At 42.5% G+C, this 26314-nt stretch overlaps 1 protein-coding gene across 7 annotated transcripts in view; it reads right to left on the bottom strand.

Annotated features, from left to right (window-relative positions):
* Positions 1–26314, bottom strand: part of KLC1 (kinesin light chain 1) — a 112260-nt gene that overhangs the window by 63775 nt on the left and 22171 nt on the right. For all 7 annotated transcript variants that reach the window (XM_040332351.1, XM_040332352.1, XM_040332353.1 and 4 more), the window contains exons 2-6: positions 12187–12448; positions 10047–10277; positions 4989–5067; positions 3552–3777; positions 1191–1278 (exon numbers count right to left, since the gene is read on the bottom strand). In XM_040332351.1, the coding sequence (XP_040188285.1) occupies positions 1191–1278; positions 3552–3777; positions 4989–5067; positions 10047–10277; positions 12187–12447 (885 nt within the window). In that variant the 5' untranslated portion in view covers position 12448. The remainder of the gene's footprint in view (positions 1–1190; positions 1279–3551; positions 3778–4988; positions 5068–10046; positions 10278–12186; positions 12449–26314) is intronic.

Here is a 26314-nt window from a genome sequence, read left to right on the forward strand (position 1 = left end):
GACCCAAAACACACAGCCAAGGCAACAAAGGAGTGGCTCAAGAAGAAGCACATTAAGGCCCTGGAGCGGCCTAGTCGGTCTTCAGACCTTAACCCCATAGAAAATATGTCAAGGGAGCTGAAGGTTCGAGTTACCAAACGTCAGCCTCGAAACAGGCAATGACTTGGAGAGGATCTGCAAAAAGTAGTGGGACAAAATCCCTCCCGAGTGGTGTGCAAACCTGGTGGCCAACTGCAAGAAATGTCTGACCTCTGATTGCCAACAAAGGTTTTGCCACCAAGTACTAAGTCATGTTTTACAAAAAGGGTCAAATACTTTTTTCACTCATTAAAATGCAAATCAGTTTATAACTTTTTGGAAATGTGTTTTTCAGGATTTTTTTGCAGTTTTCCTCACTGTTAAAATAAACCTACCATTAAAATTATAGACGGATCATTTCTTTATAAGTGGGCAAACGTAAAAAAAAACAGCAGGTGATCAAATACATACTTTTTTCCCCCCTCACTGTATATCACCTAAGGCGTGTCACCTCACTGGGTATATGAAGGGGTTTACAGCCACAGAAACCTCATGGTTCCCTGGAGATTGATCTATTTCCTTGTTCTTATTTTATTTTTTCTTGTGAATTTCTCATCTCAAACTCCGTAAAAATATATAAAAAAATTATAATGAAATAAGCCACCAAAACATAATTTAGGTCCAGAATGCAGATAAAAAAATCCTTTATATTTAGTCCCTACAGCAGTGGTCATCAACTCCTGTCCTCAGGGCCCACTAGCAGGCCAGGTTTTATGTATTACCTTGGAGAGATGCAGACTAGAATACTGCAATCACTGAGCAGCAAATGATATCACCGGTGATGGATTTCAGTTATGTTGCAAACCTGGCCTGTTAGTGGGCCCTGAGGACAGGGTTGATGACCACTGCCCTAGAGGATGAAGCTGGTGGTGTTGGGGAACTGCTACTTTAACATACATGTGTGCATCTACAACATATAAGGTCTGATTGGTTATTGATGTTCTCAGTGCTACAGAGTCATACCTGCTACATCTAGGCATCAGCCAATCTATAAGCATTCTCTCCTGTTGAGTTTAACATTAAGGTTAGTTAACACCAATTTAAGAAAGGGAACGTGTTAGGAGGAAAAACAAATCTGTAAGAACACAGTGAAAAAAAATTCATATACAGACCGCAGGGTGATCTTTTCCCAAAGTCTTTTCTCGGATGGCCAGGGCATCGTTTAATAGATTGGCAGCATCTTTGTATTTGTTCTGATCCCTGAAACAGAATTTATGGAAGAGGTTAATCCGATTTGTACTCCATTCATCCTTCCATTAAAACCAGGGCTTGGTTGAACATTAAGGGCTCTTTCACGCGGAGCGCATCCGCTCCGTTAGCCCGTTTGGCTCAGCGGGGATTCCCCTGTTAATCCCCGCTGAGCTGTCGGCGGACAGGGCCGTCCCCGCACACAGTGCAGAGACCGCCCTGTCTCTCCTCCGCTCTCCCCTATGGGGAATCGGATGAATACGGACCGTGTGTCCGTATTCATCCGATCCGTTCCGCCGGAAGAAAAATAGGGTTTTCTTCCGTCTGCAAAAGCGGACCTTTGCGGACGCGGATGGTTGCGGACGTTAGCGGATGCATCATCCACTAACGTCTGCAATCCCATAGGGATACATTACAAGTCCGTAAACGGACTTGTAATAAACGGACCGTTTGTCCGTGCGTGTGAAAGGGCCCTTAAGTGTATCAGTAGTTTATAAAAATAAAACGGTTTTATGCTCATAGTTTATCTTACAAAGTGACAAGGACATTTCTGTCAAGATCTCTACGTATTTTATGTACCTTGTACCTAAATATTAGCCCAAAAAATGAAGAATGCAGCCAGCACTGGCATATTACATTTTAGTTTTTGGGTTTAGGTATGCTTTAAAATGTAAAATATAATCAAGCAGGTGTTTAAAAAAAAAAAAAAAGGCAATAGAATCATCATTATGTGCATTCAGGCAGGCCCAGGCTGGAATTAAACACCTTAAAAGACTAGTAGCAGATTAACAGGTAGATCTGGTCTTTCTTTGGTTTATACAAAACTGAGACCTACCAACAGGTCTGCATTGTCCACAGCAACCAATTTCTCTAAAGTGCTTGAAAAGTGACAGCCGCCAATCTCCAAACTCCTCCCATTCTTGCTGTCTGTGCGCAAGAATATTTTTAGTCAAACTCTCCCCAGCTCCAAAAATAGAATAATCATATTTTCTTGGCCAGTGACATCAGACCAAAAAAAAAAAAAATGCTCCATGTGTTTGTCTGATGGAGGGATCTGCAGCTCTCACCACTTTAGATCCTTGTGTACATAAGACTTGTCACAGAACTACATTTCCATGGTCCTTCAGCCTGCACATAGCTTGTATGGACGAGCTCAGACCAGTCCCAGGGGGCATTATAAAGCCAGGTATACACTGGCCAAATTTCGGGAGACATTTGCCGGTAAAAAAAAAAAAAAGCCTGACATCGTCTGGTTTCCTTCCACACCCCAAAGACATGCTGGTAGGTTAATTGGATACAGTCTAAATTGGCCCCAGTATGAATTGAGTTAGGGACCTGCAATTGTAAGCTCCTTGAGGGCAGGGACTGATGTGAATGTACAATAAATTAAATTGCACACAAACATTTTTATTATAAAAAATATATATATATATATATATATATATATATATATATATATATATATATATATATATATATATATATATATATATATATATATATATATATATATATATATATATATATATATATATATATATATATATACACATATACACATATACACACACACACACACACACACACACACACACACACACACACATATACTCGTGTGTAAAGCACTGCATAGATTGATGTTATACAAGTACCTGAAATAAATAAAATGTTAATGAATATAAATACTATTTTATTTTAAATAATATTTTTCTTTTAAATGTCCTTATTTCTTCTGGCTTTACAACCACTTTAAGTCACATGACATGGGGGGGAAAAAAAATAAAAAAATAATCACATTGTTTTCGGAGGGGTCTATTCACATCATCACAACTCACTCAGCATTGAGCGATTTTGGAAAATATTTCTGTACTTCTTCAGTGCGATTCAAGTGTGATTTTGGCCCCACTGAATATACAACCTTATCAAAATTGCATCCAAGAAGCAGTACATAATTGCACTGAAAGCCAGGTCAAAATGGTATCTCAGCAATGTGAACCTAGTCTTAGACAGGAACTAATTAACCTACCAGCACATTTTTGGAATGAGAGAAAAGCAGAGAGATGATTCAAAAGTCATAGATATACTATCCGGTTTGGGATTACAATTAAGGACCTCAATGCAGGCATGCCAACCACTGAGAAGCTCTATTGGACCCCTTCAGGCAAGGGGCAAAATACTTAACCTTTGTGTAACCCAAATCTGCTGTTTTGTTAGGGAAAAAAAAAAAAAAAAAATCTGTATTAGTAAAACAAAGCTTTATTTTACCATATAGACATGTAACTCACCTGTACACCAGAGCCAGTATATTGAGCATTGTAGCGACATCAGGGTGATCATGGCCTGAGGTCTTCTCCAGGTCTTCCAGGGCTTGCTTGCAGAGAGGTACGGCCACCTCGTATCTCCCTTGGGATGCATACTGAATCACAAGATTGTGAAGAGTTCTTAACCGTGCAGGGATCTCATAGCCTCCTTGCTGTGCGGCAGCTGCTGCGCTGCTGTGCTGTTGTTGTACTACAGGAAAGGGCACACAATTCAGATTTAGTGATGTTTGCTGTTGGAAAAGTGCTAATGGTTAAATCAGCCATGGTCTCATTACTTTGGGAGTCCCAGATTCTGATTCTGCCTGCATAAAGTCTTTCCCTTCTTACTGCAGAACGACCCTCTATGCTCTTGATGGTCTTCCCAATCAAACAATGAAAAAGCAAACAAGAAAATGATGGCAGCACTTCCAAGGGACCAGGACACGGCTTGATCTCCTGGAAGTTCGGCCCCCTCCTCCTTCCTCCGCCGCTGGGCCCATCAGAAAGCGCAGGACGCTTCGCACATGTACAGCAGGGAACCAGGCATGCTGCCAAAAGGCTTCACTGCCGGGTTCCCTTACCTGGAATGGCAGAGGCTGCACACGACAGTCGATCCGAAGATCGGCTGGGGTGCCAACATTGCGGGCTCCCTGGACAGGTAAGTGTCCATATAGTAAAAGTCAGCAGCTGCAGTATTTGTAGCTGCTGACTTAATGTTTTTCCCCATAGCGGAACTCTGCTTTAATACCCTGCCTGGCTATGTCTGGTCTTGGCGATTTATGTGCGTTGTTTTTCCAAGTCTTTTTTAGACACTGGCTTCTGTTAGCCACAGGGGTACATTCAGGGATGTCATGTGTTACCAACGATACAGTCTATTACTATGCCCCTCCACTTCCTTTGTAAATACTGAGAAGAATGCATTTAGTACAGTCAGTTGCCGCCTTCTTCTCAGTAGTAACCAACTTCCCCTCATGATCCTTTATTTGTCTAATAGGCTCGGACTTCACTTTCTTACTATTAAAAAAAAATATATAAAATTGAAAAAAAAAAAAATAATTCACTCTCCTCTACTATGTCTCTCATGGTATTTATGTTTTTATTCCTTGTAGTGTTAGAATGCAGACAGTGACCCTTTTTATATATATATTTTTAAACCATTTATTTCCTCTTTTAAATGCTTGTTTAACCACCCAGGTTTAACCTTAGTCTTCTTATAGTTGTTGACCATTGGAATGCATTGGCTAACACCTTTATTTAATATGTTCTTAAAGCATTTCCATTTTTCATAGTCATAGTGTTCAAAGTTTCTAGAATGTAATCCCATTTCATATCTAGTCTTATTGCGTGAAGTTTAGAAAAGTAATAGAATAGCAAATTGCTGCATTTGTTGCAGGAAGAAGTAGGAATCATTAACACACTTACTTCCAGGTCCTTGGTCGTCGTCATCATTAGGGAAGAGGTCATCAAGAGGCTCCTTAGATGAATCACTGTCCTTATCATCCTGAAAAATAGAGATACTATGAATTCCACCACAGTCATATCCAACATCTCTCCTCATTATCACACATACAAAGTACCCAATGTATAAATATTCAAGATACACAACAAAGCCAATGATTGCACACTCAATGGCGTGTCCCCATAAGACAGCACTGGGGCCTGGTGACCGAGCTATTCAGGGTGTCACATGCTGCTCAAACTGTCAAGCTTTTTTTCAGAATGGCAGTAAAGGCAGGTATAGCCACCAAATGGATACCAAAAAACTGAGTGGGGTTGTGAATATAGAAATTAAAGCATATACATTTAAAAAAAAAGCTGCAGGGAGGAAAAGGGCCCCTTATAATGACCACGGCAGGTGGAGAGGACCTAGGAACTCAAGGGCATAGATGTCATTACTACATTCTCCGAATTTACCTTCCCCAGCATCTACTCTAAACTGAAATGGCAGTTTTAGTTGGATTAACACTTTTAGCCCCCTTTCACACTTGTACGACTTAAAAGTACCGCGATTTCGCGGGCGCGATTTTGCCGCGATTTCGCGGCCGCGATTTTGCCGCGATTCGCGGCCGCGATTTCAATGAATGCCTGTGTAAGTGGCATCAAAAATCGGACCAAAGTAGTGCAAGGACTACTTTGAAGTAGGCACAACTTAAAGTCGTGCCAGTATGAATGGTAGTCATTGAAAATAATGGAGAATGACTTGTCATACGATTTTGCAGTCCAAAATCGTGGGACAAGTCGTATAAGTGTGAAAGGGGACTAAACCAGGGGACTCGAATTGGCGGCACTCCAGCTGTTGCAAAACTACAAGTCCCATGAGACATGACAGTTACAAGCATGACTCCCACAGGCAGAGGAGATATGATGGGACTTGTAGTTTTGCAACAGCTGGAGGGCCACTAGTTTGAGACCCCTGCTTTAAACTCTCTTCCATCATAGAAGATACAGAAGTGTAATGACCATGCTCAAAAACTCACTCAATGTCAATGGAAGGACTTCTGTCTTGCCCTGAGAAATATAGGAATCCTTTAATAGCATTGTGTCAGGGAGCCATGAAGAGGCTGCTTCTTGACAAATGGGCTACCAGAAAGGTGGGCAACATTGCCTCCTATACATAAAACAGGACCAAGCACTGAAGTCAATTTAGGGCAGCGCATTCACTTAAAGCGGAGTTCCGGCCACAATTTCACTTTTTAAATATAAATACCCCTGTAATACACAAGCTTAATGTATTCTAGTAAAGTTAGTCTGTAAACTAAGGTCCGTTTTGTTAGGTTGTTACAGCATTTAGACACTTTATAAAATAGAAATTGACTGGGGGCATCTTAAGTGTAGGCATCATGAAGCCAGACTGTATGACTTCCTGGATTTCAGCCTTGCAGATCTTGCACATGCTCAGTGCTGCACAAGCAGTGTCAGATCAGGTTTCAGCACCTGTGCTGTCCAAGTCACATGATTCTTTGAGACTGGGGAGTGCACAGACTCCTGGAAAGTTACACCCACTACATTCCCAGGAGTCTGTGCGGTGTAGGTTATGAAGCTTAAGCACCTAGGTGCAGGAAGAGGGAAGATTAACTATTCTGCCTAGCAACAAAAAATGTCATAAAGGACTAATGACATTTTTTTAAAACTACTGATGTAATGTTATATTTATGGGTGGAACTCCACTTTAAATTGAAGAAAAAGCTGCACCCACCACCACATATTTGTATTTTATTTTTTAATTGCAACACAGCAACCCTATGCGTTGCAGCATGTTGCGCTGCATTATTTAACATTGCAACATGCTGCACTGCATAAAATGCAACCTGCTCTACCCCCCCCCCCCTCCCAAGGGCAAACCAATGCAGTGGGTTGGTGTAAAATGAAGCAATTGGACGTAGAGCAAATGGCCTTGTCTGTGTGTTAAGCAGCACTGCCCAAGACAGCCCACCAGGACTGGTGTGAACGAGTAAATACTAAATAAAAAAAGCTTTGCTAATATTTTAATCAAAACATATAAAACCTTATTATATAGTGCAATAAAACCATGCATCCTGTGTCTAGCCATCCATCCTGTAAAGTCAATTAGCTTAAATTAGAAGCCATTTGCCAAGCTATAAATAAAAGCATTGTATAGATACATGCGATTTCCTTCATTAAATTTGCTGTAAATGTTTCATGGTATTTACAGCCAGGATGACAGTTTCCTTTCTAGGAAAGGGAGTGGACACAATTCACAGATTCTATACAATCCATCTCTGGGGAGGTGAAATCCTCAAACATACAGACACAAATCTATACAATTGGAGGATAGGAAATGCAACGTGCAGGGTGTGACACAAAGCATATACTCAGATCTGCAATAATCACTTATCTAGCGGAGATTTAAAAAAAAGCCTGTCCGGAAAGAAACAAGGGAGCCATCACTGACGACTTTTTTTTTGTTATATACACACACAAAAGTATAGGCTTCCATGGGTGCCAACCTTACCTAATAAGTCATCACTGAGACAATGCGTGCATGAGTACAAGCTTCACTGGCTACATGCTTGGAACGTTCAGGGACTCCCCAAACCATAAAGCCAGAATCAGGTTGACAGCCTGGAGCCAATATCCAAATTATGGGTACCTTTAAAACAATTTCACTAGAGGTGCCTGTGCCATTGTATAGAGCTCAGCAGCATGCTTTTTTTTACATGTCAACAGCTCCAAAAACATGCATGTTTCAAATGACCTTCAGGCATAAAAATCATGCACCAATTACAAAAATCAGTACAGGCCACCAAAATGGATATATTAGGCATTGATGAATCCTGGACAAACCCGCCTCATGCTTTTTATGACTTAAATACTTTAAAGTTCACATTTAGTGACATGTACATGTAAGGCACGTATTTAATGTGTAACATGTTACCATTAAGCACCCCCCATTGCTGCCTGTGATAGCAGACAGAGGATCCTTTCCCCGCATCTGCTGTCACATTTTAAGCCGCATCATTCCTTTACAGGAATAAGTAAATGAATAAACTACAAGTCCAATCCTCCACCATGGATGACAGCTTGTAGTCCTCAATGGACTTAGTGTTGACGAGAGCCCTTGTTGTAGTCCACTCACTCTTCTTCCATCTTTAGAACTTAAAGCCTATATATAGATTATTGGAAAAAAGCTAGAAAGAGTGTGCAGGAGGCCAACACTGAACACACAATACACTGAGTGCAGGTGAAATACTCTGCAGGCTCCTGAGAAAAAAAACTGCAAAAACATGTACAATTGCATATTTTTTCAAAAGGTGAACTTGGCCTTTAACAGGGAGATCTCCCCAACATGTACCCTGTCCACCTGGAAGTTTTTGGTAATTCCACCCACTTGTGCGTTACAGCTTCTTCTGTAACATTTTACATACTGACAAATTAATATATATATATATATATATATATAACAGTGGGGCAGTAAGGCAGACCTGGGAAGTCAACACATCTGAGCCAACCAAAAGGAGGAAGAAATTGTCAGGCGATTTCACTTTCCAGGAAAATGTCAGTTTGGGTCCCTGCATGCGTCAGGGTCCCCATCAGAGTCCAACCTTGCCTTACATACTTGAGGGAAAGCCGGAAAAGTGCAGGTGGCATGTTTGTTCCACTATATTATTGGCTCAAGTTTTATGGGATTTCTTTGCTCGGTTTTATTGAAGCTTTGTTGTTCTGAACCATGTCATGCCGATTACAAAAAAGCTTCAAGTAAAAAACGTATTCATTTAAATTGTATGCATTTAATGCCCTGGGAACATTTGTTAAATATATAATGTGGCCCTCATACTGAAAAGTTTGAAGACCTTTATCTTAAGAACAAGCTGTACTGCTTAATTGCAGTGGAGGTAAGGAACCTGGCTATGCTGACCGGCAAGTACAGTAAAACCTTGGTTTTAGTGTAGTTTAATTTTAAGAGAGTTTTGCAAGACAAGCAAAATTTTAATTCAAAACGACTTGATATACAAGCGATGTCTTGATATACAAGTATCGTCATGTCACAACAGAGTAAAAGAGAAGCAAGGCGCCTCCAAGTGTAGTAATATGGTTACATTTAATGAAGGTACAACATTTAGCAACTCACATGGCTGATGATTAAAATAGGCACATCCAAGAATGCAGGCATCCGGGGTAAAGGTGTCCACAAAGACCATCCGCCGCACCGCCATTGATGTCATCCCTTCCACGCTGCGCTCCACAAGCATTTCAAGCCACGCTTTCAGATCGCTCTACTGCAGGGTAGTTCTTCCTGGTCACAATTGCAGACTGACAGCAGTGAGAGGCGGCAATGCGGAGGACGGTTTATGTGGACAGCTTTACCCCGGATGCCTCCATACTTGGATGTGCCTCTTTTAATCATCAACCATGCGAGTTGCTAAAGGTTTTACCTTCATTAAATATAACCATATTACACTTAGAGGCGCCTCTCTTCTCTTTTATACTCTGTAGCTCCTGCTGGATTTTCCTTCTAATCCTCTTGTGGAGGCTTCCATTTGCAGATGGACATTTTATGGTTACACAACCTGGTCACATTGCTATAATCTTTTAAATTGACTATTAACTGAAGGACTTATGAATTAATGATTGTGGAACGAATCATTTGAGTTTCCATTATTTCTTATGGAAAAATGTGCTTTGATAAAAGAGTGCTTTGGATTACAAGCATGTTTCGGGAATGAATTATGCTCGCAAGCCAAGTTTTTACTGTATATCTAAAATCCCCAGACTGACTGAACAGATTTAGAAATCTTTTGGTTGCAGAAAGATCAAAATATGTGTATTTTAACAGTATATTTGTACATATTCCTCAGACTACCGACTTCGAGACAGCTGAGGCTGCCTGTACTGGGCCTATGGCAACTAGTTATTGTAAAAAAAAGAGAAAATAAAAAAAAAATCCATATATAAAACTTGCACAGCATTCTTAGGAAAATCCTGACTTTAGTCAGAATGGAAAAGAAAAAAGCCACACACCGATGGAGAAATGTCATCATCGTATTTTTTCAGCTGATTCATAAACTCTAGATGTTTCTTCTCCTCCTCCAGTTGGGCCACAGACTGTTCACTCCTTTGCAGTTTCTGCTGTGTGTTGGCAAGCTCATCCCTCAACCACTGGTTCTCCTGGCACAGCCTCCTCACTTGAGCCCTCAGCTTCTGCTTCTCCGACTCCACGGCATTCAAGTGGTTCGATAAGGCCATCATAACCTACAAGAAAAATACAAATCACAATTGTGTTTTCTCCCTTTCAGGCGCCATGGCGTTCCTATGAGCGGGCCTCATTTACACTTGCTTCATAATGTGCCATTTGACCAGCGTTTTTTAGCACTCTAAAAACCAATACAATCACCATAAAAAAATAAAAAAAATGGCTAACTGGCAATTCTGTGCACAGGCGAGTTTGGCTTCTGTGGTCCCCATGTTGCTTTCATCATGCTTTTCTGCATCTTACAACCCCAAAAGTTATTTATGGCCTCATTTAGACTTGCTTTGCTGTCTGAAGTGAAATTCACATTTTGATCACTTTTCTTACAGGGACCAGAGTAATATTTTACGTGCTATATTAAGACCTTCAGATGACAATACATGGGCAGACATACTTCACTGGCTTTACGTGACTTAATGATAAAATAAATAAAAAAAAGGAAAAAACCCCATAAAGATCACAGCCATGATGGGGGGTACTACTGTGGGACAAATGTGCTACTGAGCCCAAGGGGTACTACTCAGCCAGGAAACGACTGAGCTATAAAAAAAAAAAAAAAAAAGAAGAACACCATCAGATACCACCTCAACACCTGACCATGCTTCAAATCGAATGGCTTCCTCGTCATCATTTCCACTTAAAGCGGTGGTTCACCCTAAAAAACAAGTTTCTAGCATGCCATTCAGCATACTAGCGCGAGCTACAGTATGCCTTTATTTATTTTTTTGGCGCCGTACTCACAGTTTAATCGCGTAGTAAAGTTTCAGACTCCCCGCGGGGAATGGGCGTTCCTATGCAGAGGGAACGTGATTGACGGCCGGCTATGGCGCGTCACGCTTTCCGAAAATAGCCGGAGTAGGACTAGGCTGTTCACGGCGCTATACGGCACCTGCGCACAGACATCGGAGCTGACTGCGCAGGCGCCGTGAAGAGCAAAGTCCTATTTCGGCTATTTTCGGGAAGCGTGACGTGCCACAGCCGGCCGTCAATCACGTTCCCTCTGCATAGGAACGCCCATTCCCTGCGGGTAGTCTGAAACTTTACTACGCTATTAAACTGCGAGTACGGCGCCAAAAAAAATATAAAGGCATACTGTAGCTTGCGCTAGTATGCTGAATGGCATGCTAGAAAAAAAAAAAAACATTTTACGGTGAACCCCCGCTTTAAGAACGAGAGGAACCTTTTCCTTTAGACCCCTTTCACACTGAGGGCATTTTGCAGGCACTATAGCGTTAAAAATAGCACCTGCAATCCGCCCTTAAACTGCTTGGTTCACAATTCTCCCAACACAGTGGGCTCATATCTTGTCACCACATGAAAAAATTTCAGAGGTAAGCAAAAAAAAAATTTAAATATGTTTTTCTTTTAAATATAAATTTTTGAACAACCATCCAGCAGGAATAGCCATGCAGATTTTTTGTTTTATGGCTGCAAAGAATGGAAATGTTTAGTTCTGCTTTAAGTCCCCATTTGCATGAAGCACATCACATTCTTTGAGCATGGAGACAGTCCAGCTATACAGTAAAAAAAAGCAGTAAAATGCAAAGAAATTAACAATTCTGTACAGCAATAGGCACATGAAGATAGGTCAGCACAAACTGAACTCCAATCTCCAGGATGATTAAGAGTAAGAAATATTAACATATAGCAAAGTAAGAACGTTGACTGGAGGTGCCCTATAGAGGCGGCATGCTACTAGGCTCTTCCTGCAGCCTCAAGGGCATCCTAATCATGCAAACAATTGCACAATCTACATCACTTTACAGCTCACCAATATCTCAACAGTCAAAACTGGAACCATTTGTGAAGATCATGGATTTATTTTCAGTAGGTAGCGAGGGGGTTACATTCTTACTGCCAAAGGCCACACTAAACCCAAAACATGTCCCATCAATAGTTTATTAGCAGTACCTGGGCTTCGCTGAGACCCAGCTCCAGCATTTCCAAAGACTTTCGGATCATGATGGACTTCTCTTCCACCAAGTTACTCTCGTCATCTTTCTTCAGACACTTCAAGGTCTCCAGGAGACTCTGCAGGATGGAGTTGTGCTCATTCTTCAAGGCCTCCAGGCCTTGGATCACCTGTTTGGTCTTTGAAATGATCTCATCCTGTGAGAGTTTCTCCAACTTATCTTCCTTCAGAAACACCATCGTGGACATGTTGTCATACATTCTGTAAGGAAAAGCACAATGGAAATTATTATACACATAAGAACACAGACGTATACAAAGATAGATATACAAAGGTATACAAAGAATCTGGTCTTTGGTAGGAGGCGGCAAGGGCAGCAGCACATTTAATAAACTGAAATTGGGAATCGTACCCAACAATTTTAAGTACCTTGCACCACAAAGACATAAATGGGCCTCTACTGTTGGGGCATGGAAGGTTTTGGAAGATAATTACAACACCTCTAGGTTGAGAACCACTGTTCTTACAAAACACAATACATAGTAGACGCTAGGACCTACCTATACAGCCCATCAGTAAAAGCAAATGCAGGAAAGACTTTAAAAAAGATGGGGAATGTGTCGTGATAAAAACTGTTATTCTGAGAAAACTAGTGTATTTTAGGAACAAACGCATACAGTGCATCTGGAAAGTATTCACAAAGAAGCAAAGATCTCAAACCGACGCCCTCACATTGTCATTATGGGGAATTGTTTGTAGAACTTTGAGGAAAATAATGAATTTAATCCATTTTGGAATGAGGTTGCAACATAACAAAATGTGGAAAAATTAAGAGCTGTGAATACTTTCCGGATGCACTGTATTGTTTTGTTATAAATTAGAACTATGGGCAAAAACTTGCACTGTTTAGGGGATGTTCACTGTATTAGCATGTGCCGACGTCATCGGCACATGCGCACTGAAGAAACGGCTCACTCGTGCCATTTTTTCAGCTGCTGTGCCGTTACCGGCAGCTCCCGTGCACATGTGCGGGAGTGACGTCCCCGCGGCTCCAGCTCTGCCGGAGCCCACGAAAGCCGCAAATAACAGACATGTTGCCAGCCCCCCCCACAGTGTGCAGTGGAACCAGAGTAAGCCATTTTAGCAAAGGAGAGGAGCCTGTACAACTGTGCAGGACTGAAGGGTGAGGCTGGAGTTCAGCTTTAAGAATAAACTACAAAGAAAGCAAAGTCTTCATAAATGATGTGGAAACATGGCTGCACCCACATATATAATTACAAAGTATACATTGAAACTATTTTTTTAATTTAAAACAATATCACGTACTTAAAAGATTACACTAAGCTGCGCATATTAACACTCAAACCCAGATTTATTTTATTAAACAGTGTATTTTGCAATAGGAAAGCTTAAATACGGAAGTGGGTGGTTTCAGTCACGCAGAAAACAAACCTGAAGTAATGACAACCATCTGTCCCAGACAAGAAACTTCCTGAAGTTTGCATTTTCCAAATTCTCTGTAGTAACCGTTACATTTATCAGTCACTAAATTATGTTTTCCGATAGATACACCCTTTAAAATGTCTGCCTAGACGTCTAAGGCCTGCTTCACACAAGTGGTTTTAATGCAGCATGTAGAAAAAATTGAATAGAGATAGAGATAGAGATAGAGATAGAGATAGAGATAGAGATAGAGATAGAGATAGAGATAGAGATAGAGATAGAGATAGAGATAGAGATAGAGATAGAGATAGAGATAGAGATAGAGATAGAGATAGAGATAGAGATAGAGATAGAGATAGAGATAGAGATAGAGATAGAGATAGAGATAGAGATAGAGATAGAGATAGAGATAGAGATAGAGATAGAGATAGAGATAGAGATAGAGATAGAGATATATATAAATCAGGCATACATTTCCCATTAACTTTGAATGTGATATGTAAATAGACAAGGCCCTATCCCTACAAATCCCTGAAAAAACTGCATTCATCAACAGAATTGATGGACAGTTTAGATGCAGACCTGCATGTGACGGTACAATAAACCATACCTCGTACGGATAGGCAGTCTCTCACAGTCTCACCGTTTTTCGGACCACCCCACGCACATATACTGCGGCAGGGCTTGGTACGTGATCTGACACTTCTGAGTCTGGGGCGCGCATAGCCGGCGACCTGCTCTTGCTGTGACTGGACACAGCGGGAGCCAATCAGCGGGTTCCAGCGGACGCAATGTCCGCTGGGACCTGCTGATCGTTTGGGAGACAGACAGAAAGGTGGTCTACCTATGTAAACAAGGCAGACCGCTGTTCTGTGAGAGGGGAAGGTTACTGCTAAGCAGGAACATGGATCTTTACCCTTTCCCCAGTCAAAGACCCTCTCCCACAGTTAGTAAGCACTCCCAGGGAATAAATGTAACCCTTTGATCGCCCGATGGTAATCCCCTTCCCTGTCAGTGTCATTAGTACAGTGACAGTGCATATTTTTGGCACTGATCACTGTATTAGTGTCACCGATGCCCAAAAAGTGTACGTCAGGTGCCCAATTTGTCTGCCGCAATATCACAGTCCCGCTGTAAGTTGCCGATCGCCATTACTAGTTAAAAAAAAGGGAGAAGAATAAAAATATCCCATAGTTTGTAGACGCTATAACTTTTTTGCACACCAAACGCTTATTGGGATTTTTACCAAAAATATGTAGCAGAATACACATTGGCCCAAATTGATGAAATTCGGTTTTTCTTGGATATGTTTTATAGCAGAAAGAAAACGCTTTTTAAATTATAGTGCAAAAATAAAATAAAATGCAGAGGTGATCAAATACCATCAAAAGAAAGCCCAATTTGGGTACAGCGTCGTGCAATTGTCAGTTAAAGTAACGTAATGCCGCATCACAAAAAAATGGCCTGGTCAAGAAGGGGGGTAAATAGCTGAAATGATTAAAAGTAGTGCACCCTTCCAAACAGAATTCATCTGCTGGAAAAACATGACCACGGTGTCGCCTCCATGTTCACCAATGAACGACGTACCAAGATTTTAATCAGATGATATTTGATTTTCGACGCTTGGCAGATGGGTTTTAGAAAACATCTGTTCGTGAATTAAGGATGGCGCATACACCAGTCGAATCTGTGGCCAGGACCAGCAGTTTATTGCACCACTTTGTAGGGTTATTATCTCTCTGTTCACATCCTCCTCCACCTAATGAGCAGAAATACAAGCCGTGCCAACATCTACTCCAGAAATATTGTAAGAATGGCATCCATGGGTGATCTAGAGCTGAGCTCTCCATCTCACCAATATGAACACAATACTCTAAGCCGGGAATATGCAATTGGCGGACCTCCAGCTGTTGCAAAACTACAAGTCCCATCATGCCTCTGCCTCTGGGTGTCATGCTTGTGGCTGTCAGAGTCTGGCTATGCCTCATGGGACTTGTAGTTCTGCAGCAGCTGGAGGTCCACTAATTGCATATCCCTGCTCTAAGCCAATCAATAGCACAACATACACATATGGATACACATCACTGACCTACATTTACAGAGCTGAACACCCAATTAGGCATTTCTTTAAATGTCATTATCAGGGGTTGACAAATTTGCTTGGAATCTATGAGCCAGCTAAAAAAGTAAGGAGCCAGAAAACGCGCCCCGTCCCGACGAGCTTGCGCGCAGAAGCGAACACATACATGAGCAGCGCCCGCATATGTAAACGGTGTTCAAACCACACATGTGAGGTATCGCCGCGATTGGTAGAGCGAGAGCAATTATTCTAGCTCTAGACCTCCTCTGTAACTCAAAACATGCAACCTGTAAAAAAAATTAAATGTCGCGCCCCCCCCCCCCCATTCCTTACCACATTACTTGTAAAATGTGTCCAATACTGCAGTCATATGGTCACCACTCTGGCTACTGTCTCACATCCAGTACTGGCCAATGAGCAGATAGGGCTTGGAACCTAATTAAAGTGTAATATTCCCCTCTGGGTTATCCATGTACATTGCAGGGATTTTAACAAACTTTGTTGCAGATTCCTATCTTTTGTTACTCTGAAGAAATCAGTTTGTTCCTCTGTGCCAAATAAATCTAATGGGAGTGGTCTCATAATTATCAACCAGCTGCTGCACCTGCAGGGCTCCAATGAGGAAAGTGGCAGGGTCTGCATCCCTTTAGACGTAATTTCCCATAGGGAGCAACACCAAAAATCTTACTTGTATCCTAGTGCAGACTTATGGGAAAAATCAGTGAGCCAATCACACAAGCAGGAAATTAGGTTTCTGGGGGGGTGTTCTGTACAGAACACCTTCGGGTAGCCATATTGCATTTTACAGAAAATTAAAAAAGTAATTTTTAATAGCATTTAATTACAATAGGACTTGTGTCGCAATTGTATGTAATGTTTTATTATTTTTTCTTTTTCCATCCCCCCGCGAGATAATGGGGAAGAATTATTCTTATGGGTCTCGTTCGCCTGACTGGGGTGTCAGTAGCTGCCTTGTGCGTTCGGGAATGGAATATCCTAAACGGCATTAACCCCTTTCGTATTTGGGGTGCAGTTACACTGGTTATATCTACCAATGGTTGCCATGCTAGAATGTCATAGACAAGTGGCAAGATTATACTCTGGGTGGGGAATTAAAATCTTCACTACTACCAGAAACGAATGAAAAAAGTGCAAGGTGAGCACCGTCTAGGATAAAAGGACACTGGGTATCATTCAACTCAGAATTAAATGGCACTTATCCATTACAAGTAACTGTTGGATACAGCAGGGGGAACAGGTTACATTTACCATAAGCTTTCTTAGTGGCTATAATAAAAAAAAAAAAAAAAGAGCAAAGACTTTTCCCGCTTTACCACAGGTACAGCAACATATTCAAATGAATGGGCCGCTGTTCCCACGCAAACATGAGCCACATTGGGTGGAAGGAAGGGTTTAGATTTAAAAAGGGCTTTAAATTTCTTCTAAAGTGGAACTAAACCATTCAATGCTTTACAGACAAAGGAAGCTGCCATCTTAGTCTTTGACCTGCAGTTGCCATGGTGCTGCAAAGCGACCTGAAAAAGCCGCTGCTTTCACACTGAAGCAGTGCGTTAGCAAGACCGTAAAAAAAAAAAAAAATAAGTCCTGCTAGCCGCATCTTTGAGGCGCTGTGATGAACTCACCGCTCCTACAATGGGCAGCGCCGCTGAACCCCCGGCAACCCTTTTTCGGCCGCTAGCGGGGGGTTAAAAGTGCCCCGCTAGAGGCCAAATAGCGCCACTAAAAATAGCGGGGCTTTACCGCCAACGCCCCAGTGTGAAAGGGGTCTTACTGTTGCGATGACATAAAGGGAGTGAATTTCTTTGAAATTGTAGTGGAAATTTCAGTTACTACTTCATGCCCCGGCTTCCACTGAAATCTTAAAGAACCCGTCAAAACTTTAGACAGACCTTAGAGCAGGCAAATAATCGCACCAGCAGCTCCTGTGATCACATTGTCCAGAGTGACCCGGGAGATCTGCAACCTGGGGAGTTCCAATATGCAAACGGTGACAGATCCAACATTTTACTAATAAGGCTGAACAGCGGGATAAGAAGAATGGTAAAGAACCTTGGCATTCCCTGGACCAATTACAGAACATTGCTGAAGCTGGTGTATCTTAAATCCATATTAGGCTCTTGGGGAACCAGAAACCAATAGCTTATTACACTGTTCATATTTGATTTATCCTATAATTAACAAAGATTGATTCTGACAGACAGAGGTCAAGGGGAATGTGCCCAGGGGAACAGACTGAATGCTGAGAGACCGTCTGATATGGGGGAAAAAAAAGTGACAGCCACCTCTGTTACTGGAAAATAAAATGTGTCAACGTGTCCAATAATGTGCTGAGGCACTTGGATCTCTGAGCGGGAAAGAGCAAATCCAAGTAGGAGCGCTATACAGACAGAAGCATGTCATCCAACACATACAAAGCCCTACATGCGTGACATTCTATAGGTTCATTTCATAAAATTAGAATATCAAAAAGTACCCATATTTATTGGCATACAACACACACCTTACTTTTATGAGGGAAGTTTCGGGGGGGGGGGGGACCTTACATTTTAAATAAAGAACTGTAAAGCAACATAAGGGTCAGTGCCCATCAATGCAGCCTGATCAATGCCCATGCAGCATCAAAATTGCCCATCAATGCAGCTTGATCAATGCCCATCTGCAGCTTCACAATTGCCCATCAATGCCCATCTGCAGCCTCACCATTGCCATGAATGCAGCCTGATCAATGCCCATCTCGGGGGGGGGGAGATGATAGACAGAACTTCTAGCGAAAGACAGAACACTGGTCCAATGCCGGCCCGGAAGACGGGACTTCCTATTACAGAGGCCGATGAGTCAACAGGAGATTCTTAGTGCAGGGGCCTGCCTGATTCCATACATGAAAGTGTTTAGGTATGATGACCTCATATTATATGGCTTTTGTAAATCGACTTGTATAATGTATAGCAAGCCTTTAGGCATAGATTGTCTTCAACTGTCTTCTACAAACAATTACTTTCTATGCAATTGTGATAGGGACATTAAATGGTAAGATCCTTCAGGGGCAGGCACTGATCTAAACAGTTTTGTATTTTGCAAGCCACAGGTTATCTCGGTGCCAGATCAAGAAATCAAATTACCAATTAAACCAACGATCCGTACTTACGTCTCATGCCTTGATGAAGGGAAGCTGCTGGCAGATTCGTTTGCTGTAACCTATCCCAGAACATGCTCTGTATCACATTACAATGTTATGGTTTCCAGGCTCCTCTCATTCAATGACCCAAAACTGGCCTCCCACTAGCCGTCCACAGAGACCTTTGTCCTAAAAGGCCATCCTGAGGGGGAGGGGCCAAACCTGAACGACAACTGTCACATCACTTGGCAGTGACAGCAGTCTGAATTCCTGCGCAACTTTCAGGGAGGAATCAGAAAGAAGCGAGATCATGTGACTGACAGTACGAAAGGAAATAGGAAGAACAGGATACTCAGCATAACATTCTGCACATGACTTTCAGGGGTGTATACGAGAACTCATCACAGGAACACAATGCTGCGTCCAACCACAAATCATTCTTTCCAGAACAGGATTTCTGCAACACCGAGGATATCATCACCCTGTGGGTCAGTCATTCCAAGCACAGGAACTTCAGAGTAATGGAATACAGAGTACGGAATCAAATGAAACTCAAGATTAAACTTGCAAGAAGTCATTGTAGAAATGTATGCATGCATGTATAAATATATACACACACTTAATTATTTTATTCCATCTTTTCATGTGACAACACTGAAGCATTATAAAGGCGCCAAACATGTCTCCAGACCTAAACCTTATTAAGCATCTGTGGGGTATCCGTAAACGGAAGGTGTAGGAGCGCAAGGTCTCTAACATCCACCAGCTCATGTTTTAAAGGAAAAAAATTTTGTTGCCTAAATTAATGTCTGCAAGGTAGACAGACAGAATAGTGTAATGATTCTGTTAAAAAACGAGTAAATACCTATTAAATTCCTTTATATCACCTCCGGCAGTCTAGATTCTGTTCTATCATTCACTTCCTGGTTTGCATCGCTTGTTCCAGAAACATGCTTGTAATCCAAAGCACTTGTATATCAAAGCATTTTTTTTTTACAGGGTATATAAAAAAAAAAAAAAAAAAAAAAAAAGAAGAAGGAGGCACCTCTAAGAGTAGTAATACGTTGCTAAATGTTGTACCTTCATTAAATGTAACCATATTGCTACACTTAGAGGCGACTCTCCTTTTTTATACTCAGTTGTGACATGACGCTACTCTTATATCAAGACATCGCTTGTATATCAAGTCAAAAGTCATTTAAACATTTTGCTTGTCTAGTAAAACGCTCTCAAACCAAGGTTTTACTGTAGTTGTTAAAGTGTCCAACACTGGTAGGAGCTCTGATCCATTTGAATTTTTGAAACTATCAAAAATGGGCAAGTGCACATGTACAGGGCAATAAATTAACAGTACACTTTGAAGCAAGCCAGTAAAAAAAAATAAAACACCACACAATCTGTTCCCAATAGTCAGATTAAAAACACAGGTTTATATTGCATACATTTGCAAATACACATGGAAGCCACACTGCCGTGCCAAGACACCACTGATAAGTGTGGTTTTCACTGCAGATAAGCAGTATTACTTTTAGGGCAGGGCTTGGAATCTAGGAGCCAGCTAAAAAAGTTAGGAGCCAGAAAACGTGCCCCGTCCCGACGAGCTTGCGCGCAGAAGCGAACATATACGTGAGTAAACGGTGTTCAAACCACACATGTGAGGTATCACCGCGATTGGTAGAGCGAGAGCAATAATTCTAGCCCTAGACCTTCTCTGTAACTCAAAACATGCAACCTGTAGATTTTTTTTAAACGTCGCCTAAGAAGATTTGTCGGCATTCCACGAGCGGACGCAATTTTGAAGCGTGACATGTTGGGTATGAATTTACTCGGCGTAACATTATCTTTCATAATATTAAAAAAAATGGGGATAACTTTACTGTTGTCTTATTTTTTAATTAAAAAAAGTGTAATTTTTTCCCAAAAAAGTGCGCTTGTAAGACCGCTGCGCAAATACGGCATGACAGTATTGCAATGATCGCCATTTTATTCTCCAGGGTGTTAGGATAAAAAATATATATAATGTTTGGGGGTTCTAATTAGAGGGAAGAAGATGGCAGTGAAAATAGTGAAAAATTACATTAGAATTGCTGTTTAACTTGTAATACCAACGGCCACCACCAGATGGCGCCAGCTTACACATCTGGTGGTAATAACTTGTAATACCAACGGCTCACCACCAGATGGCACCAGATGCCCCCCTTCCAAGCCAAGTTGCCAGGACCCTATTTCTAGTCTCCATGGCGACCTGGCGCCCGGGATTTGTTGAGCCCTTTTTTAGGGTGACAATGAAAAGGAGAGCTGCTACTTCCTGTTGTGACAACCTAGAACAGAGTTGTCACCCAATAACTGTGCCTTTGAATATTGACAGCGGGAACATTTCCCGTCACCAGAATACACTGATCAGTGCTGCTGGCTGTAGCCAGTGGCGCTGATCCTGCAAACATTTTTTAAACAGTCTGGCTCTACAGAAGTGGATTCATATATTGACTTCTGTCAACACATGGATTGAAATTTGGCGTTTGCTGAAGCGGTTGAATTTCAATCCATGTACAGTATGACCAGCTTAGAACCCATTTTTTCCTCCAGCCCTCTCCCATCTCCTCCGGATCTACTGCTGCTGGTCCTGCATCCTCCAGAATGACATCAGAGTTACGAGGAGATCAGGCACATGAGGAGCCTGCAAGAACAAGAATACATCACCCTCTTGGCAAAACAAGCAGTTAAAAAAAGTAGTATTTGTTTGTTTTTCCTCAGGAATCATACTTACCTAGGTGGGTGCAGCATCTGTCCCCCACCGGCTCCAACACTGAGAACCGAGCGATCTAACACTGCTGATCACTCGGTTTCAGATCTCCGTGAGCAGAGAGCTGGTAACTGTCAGGAACTCTCTTCTCTGCCCCCCACCCCTATCCCCCCACACTCACTGGAGCGCTGGTTTGTGGGGGCGGGGGCATCTGTCTTAGGCTCTCAGTGACTTGCTGAGAGGCAGAGCCAGGTGCCAGTCCAGGATTGTGGGCGGATCCCAATCATGTTGTCATGATCTTTCCCCAGCCTGGAACAGATCACAGGAGTACAGAACGAACTGCACTATGATCCACAGTACAGCTAAACTTGCTTAGGCTGTACTTCTCCTTTAAACCATTTTTGTGAGGGGGGCTCACTGCATGTGGAATCTTGTGTGGCCCCCCCAAGAGTTCAACATTAAAGCCCATCTAGGAAGCCAAGATTTGTAGCTTAGATGGGATTTTCGTAATTGGGATACATATACACTAATTTATTGATGTTTGATTGACTACAGCATCAGCTTTAAACCTTATAACTCAAATATAAGAAAAGAAATGCAAGCGATTCCACGTCAATGAGCCGATCCTGCAGCATTTAATAACTCTGGGGAATAGATAGTCGATTTGCATTTGACCTTCAAGAGGTTTTACGATCAAGAAAATTGCTTTCTTGCTGCCTGCTTTTCATTTTATACACTAATAAAGAAGAAGAGCAAATGTGCTGCGCGTACAAAACACGCACACTGCCGGTGCCGATTAGAAGACATGGCAGAGCAGATGATACCGCCGAGGAAAATCGCATCTCCCTGCACCAGGAACCGCCCAATTGGGGGGCAAGGCAAAAACTGTTGATAAAAGGATTTTCAGTCTCAGCATACTTGAGACAAACAGTCACAAGAAGTAACTTCCATCTGAGCGCGACACTTCTATCCACAGCGCTTCTGTTTTACTGCGATAATTCAAAAGGGATCTACAGAAATAAAAAAAGATTAAAGAATGAAAGTGGAACTCCAGCCACAGCTTTCTGGTCTGTAGTTTGTTCTGGAAGCAGATTAAAATCGGTCAGGCTTTTATAGATGCGGCGATTTCCTCGTACTTCCTGTGATGGTTATCTCTAAAGCTAGCCCTACAACCGAACTTCAACTGGTTCCCGACGAACCGCCCAAAATTCGCTCCGTCAGCCCGTCCAACATCCAATCAGATGCAGCCAAAATCGGGCATGCCGGCTTTCAGAATACATTAGCCGCAGTGGGAGACTCATCCCTGCATTGATTAGCGTGGATGGAAGAATCTATTAAAACGGGTTGTAAAGTTTGTTTTTAATTTTCTAAAAAGGTTCCTTTAAAGCGGAGGTTCACCCTAAAAAACAACTATGTACCATCCCATCCAGCATACTAGCGTCAGCTACAGTATGCCTTTTTTTTTTGCGCTGTACTTACCGTTTAATCCTTCAGTTTCTTTTCAGACTCCCGTGGGCAGTAGGCGTTTCTATGAAGAGGGGAACATGATCGACATCCGGCTATGGCGCGTCACTCGTTCCGAAAATAGCCAGAGTAGGACTCGGCTCTTCACAGCTCTATACGGTGCCTGTGCACAGACTAGGAGCTGACTGCGCAGGCGCCGTATATATCCGAGTCCTATTTCGTCTATTTTCGGAACGCGTGACGCGCCATAGCCGGACGTCAATCATGTTCCCCTCTTCATAGGAACGCCTATTTCCCCGCCGGAGTCTGAAACGAAACGGGACGATTAAACGGTAAGTACAGCGCAAAAAAAAAAAAAAAAGGCATACTGTAGCTGACGCTAGTATGCTGGATGGGATGGTAGATAAAGAACATTTTTTTTAGGGTGAACCCCTACTTTAAGCTAGTGCATTGTTGGTGCTTACCTATTCGTTTGATTTCCCTTCTAAATGTTTTTTTCCCCCCCCCTTTATCTGAATTTCTCACTTCCTGTTCCTCCTCAGTAAGCTTGCCCCCATCATCCGAGCCGTTCTGGCTGGGGGTTAGTCAGCCAGAACAGCTTACTGAGGAGGAAAAAGGAAGTGAGAAATTCAGACAAAAGGGGGGAGAAAAAAAACACATTTAGAAGGGAAATCGAAGGAAAAGGTTAGTGAACCAACAATGCACTAGCTTAAAGGAACATATTTAAAAAATAAAAAACAAACCTTTACAACCCCTTTAAGCCAACTATAGAAAGGCCACTATTTTCTTCAGTCAGCGGGCTGAAGAAAAGAGGACCAACAGAAAAAGTAGATGGAGGAATCCCCTCTGCATGGAAACTATTCTGACAGCTGCATCGGATGCACAGTTATCACTGGAACACAAGTCAAGGGGAAGAAGAGGGGGGGGGGGGGGGGGGGGGGGGACAACCATCACACAAAAGCACATCAGTCACTGCGCCACTTCATCATTTTGTGTCCCACCAACAGAATTAATCAATAAAACAGTGACCCAAGTGTACCAACTATGGCAGCCAATCAGAATGCATCTTGTACTGGTCCAATTTTAGTAGATAGCCAATAGGGTTACACCCCCTCAGTAAGTCGTAACCAACATTGTGAAGAGGCAGTGGTTTAAACATGTCAAAAACTTACCTGCTCTGTGCAATGATTTTGCACAGATAACCCCCAATCCTCCTTGGGTGGCACTTCTAAACGCCCCCCGCCCTCCAAATGGTCCTGTAGCAAGCCACTTACTATGGGGCACATGTGTGTGCTCATTCCCAAGTTTTGCGCGTCCAAAGAAGTAGAGTGTGCTGCTTGGGCCCATTCCCCGCTTCCTCCTTACAAACGGTGATTGACAGCAGGAGTTAATGGCTCCTGCTGCTGTATCTAAGCCAATGAGGCGAGAGAAAGCAACAATGCTCCTCTAGTGCACATCGCTGGATCGAAATTGGGCTCAGGTAAGTATAAGGATGGGCTGGGGGGGGGGGGGGGGGGGGAGCGGCACACAGAAGGTTTTTTACCTTCATGCAGAGAATGCATTAAGGTAGAAAAAAAAAAAAAATTACTTTCTGCCTTTACAAGCACCTCTGCAGAAATATATGGGACTATACAAGACCAATATCCATCATACTGACAGCGGTCTTTTACAAGTGTAAAGCTGGGTGTGGACTGTTCCGGGATGAAGATGGTAAATCTGAGTCAGTTGTCAGCCCATGTGTGAGTGAGCTCATGTCCTCTGCTCCATACAATGCAGACACCCTTTATAATAAACCTGTCATTAGAGAAATACAAGGGCTTGCCACTGCTGACCTCCATCTGAAAACGTTAGTTGTGTGCCCATTATGCCATGCAACCGATATCAGGAAAGTCAGCAAAAGTTCAAGAGTCTTTATCCGCATGCGTGTTCCAGGGTAAGAGATTGCAAGTATTAAAAAAAAAAAAAAAAAAAAAATGAATAATCATAAGGCCCCTTTCACACGTGCGGACCATTCAGATCCACCTGTCAAGTTTTTTCAGGTAGACCTGTACCTCTATGGAGCGTCGACACCCGATCAGAGGGGGGGGGGGGGGGGGGGGGAGAGAGAGGGAGAGGGAGGGGGAGAGGGGAAGAGGGGGGGGAGGGGGGGGGAGAGGGAGATGATGTCATAGGCCTAGGCCAGTGATGGTGAACCTTGGCACCCCAGATGTTTTGGAACTACATTTCCCATGATGCTCAACTACACTGCAGAGTGCATGAGCATCATGGGAAATGTAGTTCTAAAACATCTGGGGTGCCAAGGTTTGCCATCTCTGGCCTAGGCTTTTTTCCCCAGACAAGAAACAGGAAGTGGGCTGTACAAGATATTCACTGGCAAAAAAAAAAAAAAAAAAACTCATACTATCCAAAGTTAAAACAAGGCCAGAGGATTTAATAGATTGAAAATATATATACTGAAGTTCCGCTTTAAGTAAGATCCCTTTCACACTGAGGAGTTTTTCAGGCGGTACAGCGCTAAAAATAGCGCTGCTATACCGCCTGAAACTCCTGCACTGCATACTCAATGTGAAAGCCCAAGGGCTTGCACACTGAGGCGATGCGCTGGCGGGAGAGAAAAAAAAAAATCTCCTGCCAGCAATGGGAAACTGCGGCAATACCGCCCGCGATGCGCTGAGCATAGGGCCCAGGGCATAGGCGCATTGTGGGCGGAATTAACCCTTTATGGGCCGCTAGCGGGGGTTAATACCGCACGCTAGTGGCCGAATCCCGCGGCAAATCCGACGGTATAGCGCTGCTATTTTTAGCAGCGCTATACCGCCACCGCGCCTCCCGCCCCAGTGTGAAATGGGCCTTAAGTGTAATATAATAAAATCACAAAAAAAAAAAAAAAAACTGGAAAGTCAAGCTGCAGCCCATCAGTAATTAAAAAGCAATCCTGAAAGCAAATTCATATCAGCTGGTTCAGTCTCAACTGATGAAGGCGTCTCATTACCAAGGTGTCACACAAGAAACATCTCATGATGGGTAAAAGCAAAGAGCTCTCTCAAGACCTTTGCAACCTTATTGTTGCAAAACATACTGATGGCATTTGTTACAGAATGATTTCTGAATGCTCCAGTAAGCACTGTTGGGGCCATAATACAGAAGTAGAAAGATCATAAGTTCACCATAAAAACGGCCACCAACAGGTGCTCCTCGCAAGAGTTCTGACAGAGGAGTGAAAATAATTATTAGAAGAGTTTTTCAAGAGCCAAGGAAGGA

The sequence above is a fragment of the Rana temporaria genome, chromosome 13 (genome assembly GCF_905171775.1).
Source record: "Rana temporaria chromosome 13, aRanTem1.1, whole genome shotgun sequence".
NCBI classification, from domain to species: domain Eukaryota; kingdom Metazoa; phylum Chordata; class Amphibia; order Anura; family Ranidae; genus Rana; species Rana temporaria.